General features: G+C 52.5%; 7 protein-coding genes across 7 annotated transcripts; 3 read left to right on the top strand and 4 right to left on the bottom strand.

Annotated features, from left to right (window-relative positions):
- Window positions 1-265: 265 nt before the first annotated feature.
- BO97DRAFT_464555 (uncharacterized protein) lies at window positions 266-1,557 on the bottom strand (the record flags this gene model as incomplete). The annotated part of the gene is made up of 4 exons (XM_025699498.1): window positions 266-882; window positions 913-934; window positions 1,318-1,404; window positions 1,537-1,557. The coding sequence occupies 4 exons, from the start codon at window positions 1,555-1,557 to the stop codon at window positions 305-307; spliced, it is 708 nt and encodes a 235-aa protein (XP_025546345.1). The 3' UTR covers window positions 266-304.
- Window positions 1,558-2,623: 1,066 nt separating this feature from the next.
- Window positions 2,624-6,021, bottom strand: culA (cullin culA). The gene is made up of 7 exons (XM_025693146.1): window positions 5,786-6,021; window positions 5,530-5,619; window positions 5,377-5,446; window positions 5,280-5,296; window positions 5,151-5,221; window positions 3,165-5,065; window positions 2,624-3,097 (listed from the first exon to the last, which is right to left on the bottom strand). The coding sequence occupies exons 2-7, from the start codon at window positions 5,577-5,579 to the stop codon at window positions 2,909-2,911; spliced, it is 2,298 nt and encodes a 765-aa protein (XP_025546344.1). The 5' UTR covers window positions 5,580-5,619; window positions 5,786-6,021; the 3' UTR covers window positions 2,624-2,908.
- A 159-nt stretch (window positions 6,022-6,180) lies between these two features.
- On the top strand, window positions 6,181-7,587 carry BO97DRAFT_379077 (cupin domain-containing protein). The gene has a single exon (XM_025693145.1). It carries the CDS (start codon window positions 6,650-6,652, stop codon window positions 7,187-7,189), a length of 540 nt encoding a protein of 179 aa, XP_025546343.1. The 5' UTR covers window positions 6,181-6,649; the 3' UTR covers window positions 7,190-7,587.
- A 25-nt stretch (window positions 7,588-7,612) lies between these two features.
- BO97DRAFT_438625 (phospholipase D regulator) lies at window positions 7,613-8,890 on the bottom strand (the record flags this gene model as incomplete). Its single annotated transcript, XM_025697921.1, has 3 exons — window positions 7,613-7,637; window positions 7,689-8,547; window positions 8,620-8,890. The coding sequence occupies 3 exons, from the start codon at window positions 8,888-8,890 to the stop codon at window positions 7,613-7,615; spliced, it is 1,155 nt and encodes a 384-aa protein (XP_025546342.1).
- Window positions 8,891-9,272: 382 nt separating this feature from the next.
- On the top strand, window positions 9,273-10,812 carry BO97DRAFT_473852 (mitochondrial K+-H+ exchange-related family protein). Its single transcript, XM_025700275.1, has 3 exons — window positions 9,273-10,097; window positions 10,188-10,243; window positions 10,306-10,812. The coding sequence occupies exons 1-3, from the start codon at window positions 9,661-9,663 to the stop codon at window positions 10,641-10,643; spliced, it is 831 nt and encodes a 276-aa protein (XP_025546341.1). The 5' UTR covers window positions 9,273-9,660; the 3' UTR covers window positions 10,644-10,812.
- Window positions 10,813-11,019: 207 nt separating this feature from the next.
- Window positions 11,020-13,011, top strand: end3 (cytoskeletal adaptor protein SagA). Its single transcript, XM_025694299.1, has 3 exons — window positions 11,020-11,363; window positions 11,540-11,774; window positions 11,851-13,011. The coding sequence occupies exons 1-3, from the start codon at window positions 11,124-11,126 to the stop codon at window positions 12,588-12,590; spliced, it is 1,215 nt and encodes a 404-aa protein (XP_025546340.1). The 5' UTR covers window positions 11,020-11,123; the 3' UTR covers window positions 12,591-13,011.
- BO97DRAFT_447070 (putative SNF2 family helicase/ATPase PasG) lies at window positions 12,988-16,575 on the bottom strand. The gene is made up of 4 exons (XM_025698727.1): window positions 16,037-16,575; window positions 14,995-15,924; window positions 14,197-14,935; window positions 12,988-14,115 (listed from the first exon to the last, which is right to left on the bottom strand). Exons 1-4 carry the CDS (start codon window positions 16,157-16,159, stop codon window positions 13,232-13,234), a joined length of 2,676 nt encoding a protein of 891 aa, XP_025546339.1. The 5' UTR covers window positions 16,160-16,575; the 3' UTR covers window positions 12,988-13,231.
- Between the last annotated feature and the right edge of the window lie 233 nt (window positions 16,576-16,808).

Raw genomic sequence — 16,808 nt, 5'->3', positions numbered from 1 at the left:
CTCTAAGTAGACTTCACAAGGAATGATGTACTGTACACACAGTTACTTCTTTCGGATATGCTCCATTGCTTAATATAGAAAAAGATACCCATGACTACTACTCACGGAGACTTAACGTATACCTTTAGCATGAAATTCAGATGACTCCAAGTCGCAAGCAAGACGCACTCAAACACGCAGGAGAGTGACCCTCAAGTGAAGAATGGTTTCGACCGTGCTGACGAGCCCGAGCATCGGCGCCCTCGGACTGGAGCTTGCAAATTGGGGACACTCATAGGCGTCATCCTGGCGGTGAGAGTGGGGCTCAATGTCCATGATACCGCTTGCGATGGTGGATGAGCCGATGCAACGTCACAAAGGGCGCATGAGAACAGAGATCGCAGGGATAGGCGCCCGGTTCGTGCATGCGGCGATGATGGTAATAGAACGAGGAATGGCTGGTAGTCATCCAGCCACAGGGCTCTTGGTCTTCCTTCGGCCCCCGGAACTGACAGATATAATCCCCCTCACTCGTTCGTATGTACTTATGTAACCCGGGGGGTCTGCTCGGATCCTGTCGCCAATGGAGACGAGGCGGCTGCGGGTGCGGCTGGAGGAGCTGGCCCGGATTAAAGCGCGTCGCCCACGGCACGCCGCAGTTGGGGCATCCGTATGCCAGAGTCACCTTCATCGCGTCCGCTGCCCACCGCATCTGCCCGATGCAGCTCTGGTGGAAGCTCTGCTGGCAGCTCCCGCAGCGGAGCTGACTGTGAAGCTCGTTGCCAAATTCTTCGCAGAGTGGGCATTTCTCTCGTTCGTTTTCCTTTAGGGACTGCAGCTGCACCTCGCGATGGGCGAGCTCCGATGGTGCGTAGTGCGCGTAGCGCTGCAGGTTCGGGTGAACTGCGAAGGCCATGATGATGCATCACTCACTCAGACTCACTGTGCTTGGAATCTGTTTGGTTCTTTGTCAGTTAGCGAGTTAAGGTTTCTGGGCGATGGTGGGTTGGAAATAGAGATGGAGATCACGCTGATTCCCATGAGCTCTTGGCTGTCCCGATTGGCATTGTGCACATTTCGGTCCGTGTCTCGTTAAATAGTCACAGAGCGGATGGTAGGTTTCTCCACTGAAAGAAAATCTCATGGCATTTTGGCGGGGTTGACCTTTGAATCTTTGTCTTTGTACAAGTATGCAGAGCTCGACAGACTGGAGATAATGAAAGCTTGATGAACATGTGCCAAGACCGAGACGTTACTTCATCTTTATTGGTGGATCTGTTAAACTATAGAGCGTGTTCTTTTCACAGCCGGCTTAGGATGGAGGCGGGAACGACTTACGAGTAGATGATTGATAACCAGTTCGCTTGAGCCATTCCGGACTCGTGATAGGCTTGTTGCAGCTATATGCAGGGGAAATTCTGAGAGCTATATGCAACCATATAATAGGTAGTTTGCCGTTTTCTCGGCCACAAGATAGCTCATGTGCCTCTTGCATCAATCTGCTGTCTGGCGATGTTATACTCACTATGACGCTGGCCGATTTCAGCATCAACATACTCTTAGAAGACACTTGGACATGCAGAACAAGCAAGAGAGGTTACCGCTTAGAGGCCCCCTTGTATCACTTTTTTTTATAGATAAACTCTCTCTGTCGTAAAAAAGCCACACACCTATTCCAAACCTTGTAGCTTTAGCTAGCAAGGAACGAATCACGATTACGTCTCATCGTGTGTGGCTAAATAGGTCTTTCATTGATCGTGGGGCGCTGCCGGCTGTTTCTTTCACACTTAAAACGGCCAGTGAGACATTAGATTCTATAATACGCGAACTGGGGACGCACCGAAAGGCTTTTCACCAATCGAATCCGGTCAATATTGTTTCAAGAAGCGGCGGAAACAGAGTTTGTGTAGAGTCCTTGTGTATCCCGAGGTTGCACAGGGCTCAGACGCTAAAAGGCTAGATCTCGCCTCATACCCGCTAACAAGGATGCAGCGGATGTAAGTATAAGTGCTTGATGCAATAATACCATGCCTCATACTAGGCTCTCAATGTCACTGAATCATCACAATCGATGGAGAGATCTGCATGGTGATATGCACTGAGTAAGGCGCCCGGCGGACTAGCGATGAGCGCAGTCTGCAAGTACAGCCGCTGTTATTCCGTGCAGATGACCAATTGGCAATATGATCGTGGCTTGGGGGACGGGGAGAAGAGAAAGGAAGAGATACACTCAGCCGCGGAGAATCGAGCGCAACCAGGCTATGTTATCTGTGATTGACCGTCCGAGAAAGAGTTTTAGCTGGAGTTTGTAGGATTGAAGGAGGCTTGATCCGGAGATGCTTCATCTTAGTGACCTGGGTCCTGTCATCAACCGGGATTGGTAAGTGAGTTCCGGACTTGAAATGCAGTGAGTCGTCTAGAAATCGAGAAGGAGCGGACACTGACCCCGGATGCGGCAGGCATTCCTTACAGTAACAAGTCGTCCAACTCCGTAAGAAAGGGGCCATCTACAATTGCCTATTGAAAGTATTCGTCTTTCATCTTGTCTCAAAAGATGTTATCTAAACTGCAGATGGCTGGAAGTTTCATTCTCTAGCTTGAGCAGGTTAGAATATACGATAAGCAATCACATTATCTTAGTATTGGTTGCGATTCACATCTCAAAGCGAAATATAGGAGGCGATCAAGAGACAAATGACAAAACATCATCCTATCTAGAAGCATCATCTGGGTTATCATTTGTGGTAGCAGCGCTATGAGAGAAATACAAAATATCCCATCCTCCATGGTTCGACGAAACCTGGCGTAAATAAAATCAAAATGTGAGGATAATCGATACCGCGCTAAGAGGACACACGGGGAGTAACAGAGAAAGGGGGGACAGAGTGATAGATAGCATGGGAACCGGAAGGTCGCGGCAGCAGATACTTCATGCAATGTAAGCAATCTCGTCCCCGTCCAATCGTTCGATGTAATCCTTCTCCATCAGAGCCTCGATATTCTTCTTAATATCGGGGACCTTGGGAGGGAAGCGAGACTTGACTTGTTGAATCACTTCTTGGACAAGTTGTACGTGCTTCATTTTCTTGCGCGACTTCATGATACGGACAATAGCAGACTAAGACGGCATTAGACGCGGCACTTATGAAAGAGAGAGGGGCAAAATAGATGTGAGGAACACATACCTGGAGTAGAAGCTTACGGTCCTCTTCGATAGTTTTGTGCGTATCATCCGACTCAACCTTTTGCTCCGACTTGATTTGGATGTTCAGATTAACCTTGATCTTCTTGTTCTTGAAATTATAGTTCAGAGTGAATGACGTTCCAGGTTCTGGCTTCGATCCGTCGGGACTGATAGTCAGAACCTTGGCCTTGAGGAAAATGCTCAAATTGGGATCGAGAATCTCGGGAGAGAGGGACGTGGCTTTTTGAATATCTTCGTAGGTGAGGGTGTCGTGCTCGTTGAAAAGTAAGAGGATTCCCATCTGGAATGTAGACACCTGGAAGGTGTACGGCACCTTGGTATTCTTGATGTAGTTGGCTTTGATTTCACCTTTGCATAGCTGCCAGAGCCATGTCAGCTTTCGGCCATTGTGCTTGTCAAAGTAGAAGCTTTGGAAGCGCTCAGAAGTCTTGACAATCTCAGGTGGTGCAAGGAAGTCGGTAGAAGGCGCATTGAGAGGCCAGAATCCAGTTCCTAGGATCTGGAAATGTGAGTCTACCAGCTTCCTCCGATCATCCTCGTCGAGGACCTTCTCCTGCCAATCCCGATAACTGGCGTTAAGGTCCTTCGAGATCTGAATATCTTGGAACATGCGTTGTAGCTTGTTGGTGTATTCAAAACCGCACGCCTCCTTGAGCTTGCTGATCATGCTGGTCTCTGCGTCGTCGGACACGGAGCTGACATGTACCAGACGCTTGGCAAGCATTTTAGAGTAAAACTTCTGGAAGACATCCTTATCCTCGATGTACTTGAAGACAGTCATGATCTGCACCAGCATCTCCTCCAATTCCGACTCCTCCGCAGCCTTCGATCCCTTCTTGAGTAGCGAGTCGGTATAGCGCGCAAGCAACTCAGGAGTCTTTGTGGATCCGGACTTGCAGATCTTGTTGCGGTTGACAAACTCTCGGCAAGCATTATCCAGAGACCGAACAAACTCAGATTCTCCATTGAACGCCTCGCTGACCAAACTCTGGTATCTGGTATGTACCTGCAACAACGCATCCACGTACGATTTTGGCTCAAATGATGTCTCGCCATCGGCGGCCACCTTCTCGACGGCGGCCAAACCAGCCTTCCTCACATGTGCCTCGAACTTCGTGCGAAGGGGATCCAAGCCCTCCTTGATGCGCGAGAGCAGTCGGTACATTCGGGCCAAATCATCCTGGCGCTCGTTGTCCAACAGAACCTGGAATTCGTCTCGGAGAAGTTCTGAGTGAGCAGTGACCAGCACCTCCAGGCAAGTGTCCGTCAGATGCTTAGAAATATCCTGGTGTAAGTATAGGCCGACACGGGCCTTTTCTTCCTCCAAGCGAGCTTCTGCCTTTTTCATGTACTCGACCACGCTGTTCTCGGTGACGAACTGACGCGATTCATTCTCATAGTAGACCTTGGTGGCGGCGATGAAGGGCTTCTCGAAGTGGATCCGGTAAACTTCAAGCGTCGACTTCGTGCTGTCACTCTCATCGAGGCCAAGGGAGACAAACGAATCGACAATGCTCTTGATCTGTGACTGCTCGATCGTCTCGCCGTTGCGTTGTTTTTCAACCAGATTCAATACTGCGTCCATCACCTTCTGATGGACCTTCAGGAAGAAGTCCTCTTTCCACTTCACCAAGTGCAAGGTGTAGACATCGTAGACATTTTTCTTACCCTCGTCGATTTCACGCTTTACCCAATGTCTGTTCAAGTAGCGGAATAGATGATTGATGTATTTGGCGGCCGTAGTGTAGCGAAGCCATTCGCGGATATAGAATCCCAGTAGAGCTTCCTCAGCATGACTCTCGGATTCTCTGTTCACGGCGTCGAGGTGGCGTGAGAGGTATTCGCCGAGCAGCTTATACAGTTCCTCGCCGAGGAGATGAGCTGCAGTGATGATGTTAACATGCATTCTAGCGCTGAATCCAGTGGCTCTTGACCGGGGGACGTGGGAGATGGAAAGGGGACTGACCGCCGCGATGAGCCTGTAAACCCGTACCGCTACCAACAGCTTTTTGTGATGTGCAAAAGTTGTGGACCGCTCTATGTTCAGAAATGTGAGTATTCCTGGCGGGGTGAACGCCTTGGGGATAAACCATACGTGTAAAGGGCCATATACTAAGCCCGGGTGAAAAGAGGTCAGCAACGCGGCTTGTGAAGCGGCCAACAAAACATAAAACGAAGGTCGAGTACCATACAGTTTTCATATCAACTCCTTCCTCTAGTTTCAGCATCACACTGTCGATGCCCTTCTCCAAGAACGCCCATCTGCATAAGTCAGCCGGTGTCCCGGAAGTATTCGCCTGGATAGCCGGCCCCGCGGATGAAGGGCTGGAGTTGTGGGAACAAACGTTTCATCGAGATCATCCTTGTGAGGCGTCTGAGGGATAAGAGCCGGCATCTTGTGTTTGAACACCCAGGTTCGAGTCTTGAAGGCGGGTCTGTGGAAAATGCGAGTGAACATTAGCCTGGTTGGACTAAAATAGCCTCATAAAGAGCTCCGGAAGGTCGAGGGCATGTTGCTGCAGGGAACCGCAAGTTGATGGGAATGGGCTGTGTGTGTAACAGGCAATGATACCCATGAGATCAGGTATGCATGAGGCTTACCTCCAACGGTGCAAGCGATAGGTGCAGTGAATGACCTCACTCTGATCGATGAGCGGTTAAGGCAGCGGTGACGAGACAGACGAATGATGTCTCTCTCCTGACTTGATTGGGGTTTGAAGGAGACGATCTCAAAGGTTATGATAGGGCGATGGGGACAAGAGGTAAGACAGTAACACGCAAGTCCCGAAAGTCACAGAAGTCGGGAGAGGAATGAGACGCGCCTGAAGCTGGAGGGGAGATCGGGGATGGAGAAGCAAGCCAGAAAAGGCGTGGCGTTGGGCGATGCCGTGGGGGTTGCGCCGGTTTCGGTAGGCGGTCAGACAACTGAGCTCTATTGAAATATCCTCGGAAATCAGGACTGGCTGACTTGCGGTGAAATCCAACTGACTGCCTGATTCTTTTCTCTGTAGAGATACATCCTTGAAAGCCTCCTCAATCGTCTGCTAGATGCTTTGGCCCCTACCGACAAGACATTCCGTTGTTCTTGCAGCTACTCAACTCACGGAAGCCCACATCAGGCAGCCCGACATATACAGAGTGGAACCTCATTAAGTCTGGTAGCTGCCTTGTGACATGCACTAGTTATCCTAAACACTAAGCGCAGTGTTGCCCATGCTCGTCAAAATTCACGCCTGTATCCCTCCGAGATAGGACAATGATCATTGTTCGCATGTTCAGTCCCATTAGAGAGGCACATATTTGTTGCAGGACCGCCTTGGATTCTGATGCACTATAAATGACGTCATGTCTAGCCAATTTGAATGGCGGTCGCTCATAAGAGGGAAGGAGGGTCTTCTTGTCCCATCCTCCGCTCCAACTCAGGCACCTCATCGCGTGCCGTGCCAAAAATAATTCAGCGCAAGCATGCCGTTCAAACCCCCCACTGACGTTCAAGTAACCTGTCGCCGAATTTCTCGGTGGCAGGGTTTCCCGAATACATCCATACAGTCCAAGCCACTGATCATCTACCACAAAGCCTTCGACGCATCAGCCAGCGACCTTGCAGCCCATTTCGAAGACGTGGGCGAGGTCACGCCGCAGTGGGTCTATTCCATGTACCGCCAAACGCACTTCCACAGCACCACCCACGAGGTGCTAGGGGTGGTTTCCGGCCGTGCACGTCTCTGCTTTGGTGGAGAAGAAAATCCCGATCGCTTTGAACCAACCGTCGAACGAGGGGACCTGATCATAGTGCCCGCCGGTGTGGGCCATCGACTCCTCGACGAACTGGGCGCGGATGAAGGATCTTTCAAGATGGTGGGGGCCTATCCGCCGCAGAAAGAATGGGATATGTGCTACGGAGAGCCATCGGAAGCTGACAAGGTCACCAAGAACATCCAGCAATTGGACTGGTTCCATGGAGATCCCTTATACGGTAAAGATGGGCCGGTCCTGCACGTGTAATATGTACTCAACGTGGGCACGTGGATCCAGCAGACAATCCTATATATACATCTACCATTGACAATTAACCAAGCCTCGATGCATTCCAATCCGCATGATTACCAGTATCGAAGCCAGAACCTCCGCACAGCATGCCACACAACGCCTCGCCTAACCCAACAGCACAGAACAGATGACCAATCCAGGGGATGAAAGAGACCAAAGCAAAAGAACAAAGAAAAAGATAAAGATAAAGATAAAGATAAAAGAGGTTTGAGATGAATTTATGGGGTCAAGTAGAGAAAATAGAGATCCAGAGTACCGGGTGAGAAGGGAAGGAAAGGTAGGTGGGTATAGCATGAAAAAAGAGAAAAAAGAAGAAAAAAAGGGGAAAAAAAAAAGAAGGAAAAGCTGCGAAGAGGAATAAGTCCCCTTTAACTAAGACTAAGAAGCCACACGTTCGACGAGTCTATAAATGAGTTAGCAATGCTCATAGATCATAGTAAGGACGTAGGCTTACCTGAGTACACTGATCACAAACGTTGTAAGCCAAGCAAGAAGCGCAATCAGTAGAACACAAGCAAGAGCTATTTGTCGGTCGCAAATCGCGTCGTTCTTGGGCGTTACTTCTTGATTGACTTCGTTCAATGTGCACGCGCCCTGTACGGTGGACAGAGATTCGAATGCTAAACTTAAATTGGCTGAGTCAAAGACAATGAAAAATATGTCTAACAGAATCAGCCGTGCTTTGGCGGATGCAGACCGGAGGCCGAGTGGCTTTGAGGTATATTCGTCGAAAGTGATATAGATTAGGTATACGAGAGCCACCGCGTCGACGATGATGGCCATTAGCGCGGAAGGGCCCTGTGGATGTTTATATTGTCCCGAGAGATGCTGGATAGAGCCTCCGAGGGCCAGCGCAGTGAGCGAGAAGCACCAGACAGTAAGTCTGAAGATCAGCGGGACCATAGGACTCCTGAGAAGAGTATTATGGAAGCGCTTAAACCAAATCTGTCGACGTCGCTTCATCCTCAACGGATCCTCGGTATCCTCATCCGGGGCGAGCTGTCCCCGCCATGGCCCCGAAAAATCGCCCAGGTTCTCATTCAACCATTCCGGCGTAACGGATTTCTCCTCAATACCCGGCTCACGAGGATAGGCGATCACCTTCGAGAAGTTCTTCCAGCGAGACTCGCGACGGGATGGGCCTCCTCGTTCTTCATCCTCCTCGTCGACTCGGTTCGTGCGATTTGGTCTTGTCGCATACGGAGAGTGATTATGTTGCGCGACGACGGCGTCGTCGGGTTGGGAGGGGAGAAGCCTGGCCGTAGCAGGAACGTCGTTGTCTTCTTCTGGATACTCTACCGACCGGATCCAGGCTACCATGCGAGAAGGTGAAAGGTTAGCAAAGGCTTGCGTCGAGGGGTCAGAGTTGTCTATGACCAAGTTACCTGGCAATGTTCGAGGTTTCCTCCCCATTATTGGACTATTATCAGTATCTCCAACCACTGTAGTCTCTGGTGAGCGCGAAGTCCCGGCTGACTGGTCTACGACATCCTCATGATGACCAAAGTCATGATCACTGTTTACTGCGCCAACGGAACGGTTGGACTGAGCCGACATCCATTCCGCAGTGGAAGGTTGTTCCGACAGTTGTTCGTCCGGAACGGAGCCTGAGTCTGGTGGCGGTAAAGAGTAGGTGTCGCGCGCATCCTGGGCCATGGCCTTAAAATCCAGCCACTGTTCCAGGCAGAGTTGCGTCGGGTTATCGGAAGCAGGGGGAAGACGGCGGGTCCAATCTGCATCGCCTCAATGTTCCTCGGGAACTTCGAGCGGGTACAGCGCCTTAGCCTGCAATTGGAATACCCTTGACTCGCGTGAGGAACAGAAGCATCCGGAGAGGAGGAGTAAAGACACCATCCAGCATGGGATGTTGAAGGGAGTGGAGTGGTTGTGAGTGGGGGGGGGGGGGGGGGGGGGGAAGAGAAAGAAGAGCGCGCACCCGGGGGGGAGGGGGCTGGTTCGGCACAGGAACCATGAATCGCAGCGCTCCAGTTTTAGTGCCCGAGACATTCGTAATAATTTAGATTTTAGTGATGGTTCCCTCACCAACTCGACTACCCTCACTACTGCTTGCTATCGCCGGGAGCGGAATGACGTCGGCCCTGCACCTGCTCCGGTGACGAGCATCGCGGCGGCGGAGGCGGATTCACCACCAAGATGCTCCTCCACCATGGTGGCCAACAATCAGCTTCCCAATTCTCAACAATTCTCTTCTAACACTGCCTCCCTCCCATAAATAACTTTTTCGGATTTCAGGCTACGACGTACGGCTATTCGCCACTACTTCACATCGGCCACTTTCCTTCGTCCATCGATAATCAAGCTCCCTGTCTGCTCTGCACGACGTGATTCCTTTGTACGCTACTTTGCAATTGCCATCCAGTCGACGACGTCAGGCGCGTTTCGCATCCACGAGAAGTACCACTGCGATGCGACTCTTCATTGTTCCGATCTCGACGCGACGAGCTCTCATCTACGCTCGGCCCGTCGGTCAAGAAATCTCGAAGGAGCGCTCATACATTGACAAAATCACCAACAAAGCCGCAGAAACGTGGGCCAAATGGGAAGAAGCGGAGAAAGGATGGAAGAAACATTTGGTAAACTGGGGCAATCGGGTGCAGCAACGGATCCCCTACCAAGAATGGGGACTTAAGAGCATTCCCTCGCTGGCGTCTCAGCGGCGCAGCGACAAGTCCTACGGAACAAAGAAGGTCGATGTGCTCTTCCCTGGCAACGCGATTCGATCCGAGAAACTTCATTCCCTTTTGTATGCCCTCGCGACCGAGAGGCAAGACTTGCATCGCAAGCGGATGTATTGGAGCATGCTTGCGACACCCCTTACAATTCCGGTTGGCCTTCTTCCAGTGTATGTCTTCCCTTCCTTCCTTCCTTCTTTTTGATGACGTGCTGCTTCGAAGCGTCATTCCCGGGCTTGGGCTTATGGTTCTGTATACAGCATACCTAATATCCCATTCTTTTACCTGGTGTACCGAAGTTGGTCGCATCGGCGAGGTTAGCTTTCTCCCGATCCCTTAGCTGCTGCAGCTGCAGGATACATGTTAATAATTGTCTAGCATTGATGGGATCCAAGCATCTGCAATATCTCCTGGAGAAGAATCTCCTAAACCCCATCTCATACCCTGCACTTGAGAAGCTTTACGCAAAACGGGTTTCGCATGCCCTTGAAAAGACCGGAGCGGACACGCCCCTGATTGAGATGGTGAAGGACGTGGAGGAGAGTGATGACAAATTGTTGCTTCGCATGAGTGATGCGAAGAAATTGGCAACAATCCTCGACGCACCAGACCTCGCTCTGGAAGCAGAAAGGGCTATTGTGCAAGTGCAGGAACAATTAAGCGCACACGAGGAGGAAGACCAGAAACAACGTCCTCCTAAGGAAAAGCAAACATGAATGGGACTTTGTACCGAGGGAAATCATCTTTGAAAGGAGCCTTCGAGGTGTGCACCACTGGTTCCAATGGTTTGAAGGCCTGTACTGGGCTACTACGTCACTTCTATTGTGTAACTCAATGTCGGAGTACGGTACATAAACAGCATAGATCATGAGCAATAAATTCGGGGTAGATTTTACAGAGGCTGGTGGGTGTAGTTCCAGTTACCGGTATGCTATGCTAGTAGTACTAAGTATATAATTCTATGCTTCTCTAATTGATACTCTCACTCCACCGAACGGAACTAACTTGTTCCGGAAGCAGTCCCCCCCCCCCCATGGCTGGAGCCGCTGCGGGAGGCCCGAGTCGGAGAAACGACCAAACATCTCCCCCTCTCTCCCTTTCGCTCATTCACGTCATTCTCTTACTGTTGCTTGCTTGCTTGTTACACTCATTCTTAATTTGCTGATTTCCCCCCCTCATCATAATACTCCTCCACCATGTCAAATAAAAAGATCGAGCAATGGGAGATTGAACGGTACTGGGAGATCTTCGCATCGCTGGCAGGCGGCCAGTCGCGCCTAAACAACTCCCAAGCGGCCTCCGTGCTGAGGAATAGCCGGCTTCGCGACGATCAGCTCGAGAAGGTTTGGGACTTGGCCGATGTTGACGGAGATGGAGAACTGGACTTCGAAGAATTCTGCGTGGCCATGCGATTGGTCTTCGATCTCGTGAACGGGGTATGTGAGCTCCCTGCCTCTCCTGCTGCGGTGGCCTCCCCATAGTGCCTCGGGGGCCGCCGGCGGCATACTCCTATCCGCAACCACTCGACACCCCTCCCCCCACCTCTTTCTGCCTCAATGGTCAACCTCAATACTTCAAAAGCACCGCATGCTGATGTGATTTGTTCTTCAAGGAACTACAAAGCGTGCCTCACGTCCTGCCCGACTGGCTTGTCCCCGAATCCAAAGCCCATCTCGTCCAGGCGACTCGAGCACTGAGCGATCGTCCCGAGCGATTCGAACGGATAGAGGATGAAGATGACACCCCGGGCCTCAAGGACGGATTCGAGTGGTACATGAACCCTGCCGACAAGTCGAAATACGAGGAGATCTACCTTGCGAACAAGAACCACCGCGGAGAAGTCACATGTACGCCCCCCATCCTCTCCGCTTGACACATGCCCTCAATTTCAGGTCCCTAACATGAAGCCATCGTACGAATTAGTCGAATCACTGCAGGGACTGTACGACTCACTGGACGTGCCGGACACGGACATCCGCTCGGCATGGAACCTGGTCAACCCGTCCGCCTCCCCCGCGATCAACAAAGATGCCACCCTTGCGTTCCTGCACATCCTGAACTACCGGCACGAGGGATTCCGCATCCCGCGCACCATCCCGGCCTCGCTGCGCGCCTCGTTCGAGAACAACAAGATCGACTACCAGCTGGACAACGTGCGACCCGCCCAGAAATGGGGCGCGAACGGCGACACGGAGACCGCGTCCGGCCGGAAGGCCAAGTTCGGAGACACCTACCTGAGCCGCCTCGGCGCCGGCGGCAAGACCTCGTACACGCCCAAGGGCACGGACTTTAGCGACACTATCCAGGACGAGGAGTGGGAGAAGGTGCGGCTGCGGCGCGAGCTGGCGGAGCTGGAGTCGAAGCTGGAGGCGGCGCGCAAGGCGTCGGAGGGCCGCCGGGACCGGCCCCGCAACGACGGCGGGCCCAACTGGGTGCTCATCAAGAAGGAGACCCTTCAGTTACTGGAGTACAAAGAGCGTGAGCTGCGCGAGTTGCGCGAGGGCGCCGGCCGGGCCAAGGATGGCCAGGACATCGAGCGTTTGAGGGAGGATGTCAACGCCGTGGGCGAGCAGGTCGAAGGACTGAAGACCCATCTGGCGCAGCGCAAGCAGGTCCTCGCCGACTTACGACAGGAGATCGAGGAGCAGAGGTTGTCCCGATAGTCTGTCGATCTGTCTGTGTGCGTCTGTCAAATCGGCGATTCCCACCATTCCAGCCAGCCACGTTCTTCAATCCTTGAATGTAATTACTGCTTCCTTTTCGCCGATCTCTACGGGACTTTGATTCCTTGCCTTTCACCGATCTATCCTTCTCACTTCGCTGTATAGCCAAACCTCTTTTTTTTCCTTTTTTACATTTTCCTTTTGGGCGAGGAGCTCCAGGCGTTGAAATGGATGTTCGATTTTCACACCTCGTTTTTTTTGTTTCTGCCAGTCTCGTATCCCAATTAGGGATAATGAAGACTATATCTGGGATGGATTTAGACTGAACATGCATCAGACTGTTGATTCCTGTAGCGTCACCAGTCCCTGTACCTAGGGAGTGAACCACTGTCACCCAGTTCAAACTAAAAAATCAATGTACAGTACCCATATACAATGAGATGTCCCATACAAGCAAACCAAACAACATACAAAACTGCCTTTATAACGCCACCATCTTGTCTAATTTTACAGCCAACCAGCCCAAAAGCAATACCAGGAACGCACTATGCTTAACCGCGCTGAAGTATGCACACCCTCAAACCACCCAAACCGAAATCGAGTGCGGCGAGACAGGCAACGGAGCAGAAAAGAAGATAAGTCTACTTGCCAATAATCTGAGCCATCAATCCATTCCCATCGCGCTTAGTTTCGACGGCCATGTAGGCCCTTCCGCCGGTATCCAGGCCCTTCTCGGCGCGGGCATAGGCCTCCTCGCTGCGGTCGGTCAAGACGAGCAGGTCGGCGTCCGACAAGATGGCGGAGGGGTCGGCGCCGAGGTCGAAGCGCTCGTACTCGTCCTCGCCGAGGGCCTTGCGGAGGTCGTCGAGCTCGCTCTGCTTGAACGCAGCAGCGGAGGCGTCCGGCGCGGCATCGAGCAGACTGCGGAACTTGCCCTTCTGGATGACGAGGCGCTCGAGGCGGCGCTTGGAGTCGGCCTTCTCCAGCAGGGTCTGCTCGACGGTGCCCTTGGTGGCGAGCCGGTACACGAGGACGGGCTTGGTCTGGCCGATGCGGTGGGCGCGGTCCTGCGCCTGCAGGTCCTGCTGCGGGTTCCAGTCCGAGTCGAACAGGATCACCGTGTCAGCCGCGACCAGGTTGATGCCTTGTCCGCCGGCCCGCGTGCTCAGCAGGAACAGCTTGGTGTCGCCGTCCGGAGTGTTGAAAGCCTGGATCTGCGCGCGCCGGTCCTCCTGGCTGACCGCGCCGTCGATGCGGCAGCATGGCCAACCCCGCAGGTGCGTCGCCCAGTCCTGTAGGATGTCGAGCTGCGTTTTGAACTGCGAGAAGATGAGCACCTTGTGGCCTTTGGAGAGTAAAGCTGGGAGCAGCCGGTCGAGGAGCAGCATCTTGCCTGACGCGGTCACTAGCGTTTCGTCGATGGCGTCCGCGCTGTCCCAAGGCCAGTAGAAATTGTGCGGGGAGTTGCAGGCCAGGCGTGCTTGCATGATTGGGTTTTGCAACTTCTTTTGCGCAATCTCTTTTTCTGGAGTTAGAGAGATATGGGTGTTAGCTTTGAGCTTCATGCTATCTGGGTCTTGGATAGAGACGATGGGGGTAACCGTACTGGCAAGTTTGATGGTCTTGGCCCTCTCCAGCTCCTCTTGTTCGGTCTCGCTTGGTTCCTCGATGTCTAGATCCTCCTCCAGTCCCTGCTCGAGTTTCCGCAGCTTCGTGTTGAATTCTCGATCACTTAACTCCTTGTAGCTCTGTGGGCCCCTGCTGCGTCTGGCTGCCCGACCTCCACTAGCTGGAGTGGAGGCACGACTTGATTTGACGCTCTTGTTGGGGGAGGAGGCTTCGCTCGGTTCTGCGCTTCGCTTCAGGCTCTGCGAGCGGGATAATCTGCCGTTCTGGGCCAAGAGTCGCTCGGTAGCTTTCTCTTCGAGGTACTGCCGGCCCGTGCCGTTGAGAATCTCGCGGTAGAGGTCTTTCTGTTCCGCTGTCAAGGGGGCATAAAGAATGTACTCTCGTTTCTTGGGCAGGGACGTCTCGACGTCGGTCTTTACGCGCCGGAGGAGGAAGGGCTTCAGGATGGAGTGCATGGTGGAGACTAGGGTGCGCTTCCGACGCTCCATGACATCCGTCTGGCCGCTGTTATCCAGCATAGAGGAGAAGTCAAACCAGCTCTGGAAGCTGTTCAGATCATTGAAAATCTCCGGGAGCAGGAAGTGCAGTAGTGACCACAGCTCGGTGATGTTGTTCTGCAATGGGGTACCGGTGATAAGAAGACGATTGGCCGAGTTGTAGGTGAGGAGCTCCTTGATGAGTTTGCAGTTCATGTTCTTCAAGCGGTGTCCCTCGTCCTGTATGTCTCCCGTGTGAGCAAGACTACTCCCTGATGAGCACAAGAAGCTGAACATACCACAATGATATAGCGCCACTGATACTGCGCCAGGAACTTTCGATCATTCATGCAGATCTCGTAAGAGGTGCACACCACGGGAAAGTCCATATCCCTCTGATTCCTCATATTCATGTACTTCCTCCTGATCTCCGCGCGCTGATCCTTGGTCCCATGATACAGGACCGTCTTGATACCAGGCGTCCACTTGGCGAACTCATCGACCCAGTTACTCACCGTACTTAACGGCGCCGCAATCAGAAAGGGGCCCGAGACATTCTTTTCCTTGAAGAAAGCCAACAACGAGATCGCCTGCACGGTCTTGCCGAGCCCCATCTCATCCGCGAGGATCCCACACAACCCATTCATCCACAGAGACTTCAACCACTCCAATCCCTCCAGCTGATACTTCTTCATCCGGCCCCCCGTCACCAATTCGGGCTGCTGCGTCGCCACCAGCTCCTGCCCGCCCAACGCCGTCGGATTCGCCTCATACTCATCGGCCGCATGCTCCAACGCTTCCTGGACAGTCGGCTTCTCCTCGTCAACCTTCACATCCGCCTTTCGGAAGTAGCTGGAGATGGTATTGCCGGTCGAAGCCGGCTTTCGCCCGCGCCCTCGCTTCGGCTTGGTGGTGATAGCCGGTTGCTGTTGTGCCTCATCCATCTCCTCCTTCCCACCACCAGCACCACCCTCATCCTGACCCACAGCCTGCTGCTGCTGCTGCTGCTGCTGTTGCTGTTGCCTCGCACTCGTCCTGGTCTGCCTCTTCGCCCCGGCCCCATTCACCACCGAACTACCCTTCGTCTCCCCCTTCCCCGTCTCCTTCCCATTCTCAGGCACTTTACCCTCCGGAACTCGCAGCTCCTTGCTCTGCTGCTCCCTCAAAGCCTCCAACCGCGCCTCTTCCTGCTGTTTCTTCATTTTATCCGCCATAATCGCCACGAAGACCTGACCCCCGGACAAAAGAATCAGCACAATTGGCCCCATATCGATCAAACTAACCGTCTCGGCAACCTCCAACAACCAAACAAGAAACAACAAAGAGGGGAAAAAAACCCACCTCACTCGTATTCAACAAATGCATCAACGCCTTCGCCTGTCCATCCATCTCCTCCAGATTGTCTGCCTCCGGACCCATCTTCCCCGTCCTAGAGCGGTTCTGCTCGACCGCCGTGTTGATCATTCTTGTAAATGGGGGGAGAGGATTAGCGAGAGAAGGATATTGGTGGGTTGTGTAGGAGGGCTTCGTCGATTCGTTCCGATTGGGTTGCAATTAGTTCGTGGCGATTCAAACGATCGATCGATTGATTAGGTATTACGAGTACTGTGTACTTCCAGTCGTAAAATAGGTGTGATTGGTATGCTATAGAGACAGCACCAGCCAAAAAAATAAAAGAAAAGGCGAAGCTGAAGCTGAAGCTGAATTAGTGATTTGCCGGTTTCGCCGCTGTGGCGTATGACGCGCGCGCGCACACACGGGAGCGAACTCGTCGATGGGCCTGGAATGTAGTGTACAGGGGAGGATGTCACAGCCTCACAAGTCGGAAGGGAGGATAATTGAGAGAAGGAACGTAGGATAAAGCAATGCTAACGAGAAGCTGTCCGGAAGAAATCGCCGTGCGAGAGCGAGAGCGAGAGAGTAGACGCGGAAAGGCGCGTTAGTAGGGAGAGCACAGACCATCTTTTGATTGATTTTCTTCTCTCTTTCTCTTTCTCCGTGCCGCGAAGTCACATGCAAAATTGAGTGGCGATAAGCTAAGCTTTTCTGTAAGGGAGATCGGATCTTTCGGTCGCTTAACCACTAACCAGATTACTGTTGAGATGGAGATATA

The sequence above is a fragment of the Aspergillus homomorphus genome, assembly GCF_003184865.1.
Source record: "Aspergillus homomorphus CBS 101889 unplaced genomic scaffold BO97scaffold_72, whole genome shotgun sequence".
Lineage (NCBI taxonomy): Eukaryota > Fungi > Ascomycota > Eurotiomycetes > Eurotiales > Aspergillaceae > Aspergillus > Aspergillus homomorphus.
The sequence above is the reverse complement of the archived record's forward strand: the minus strand, read 5'-3'. Positions and strand labels throughout refer to the sequence as shown.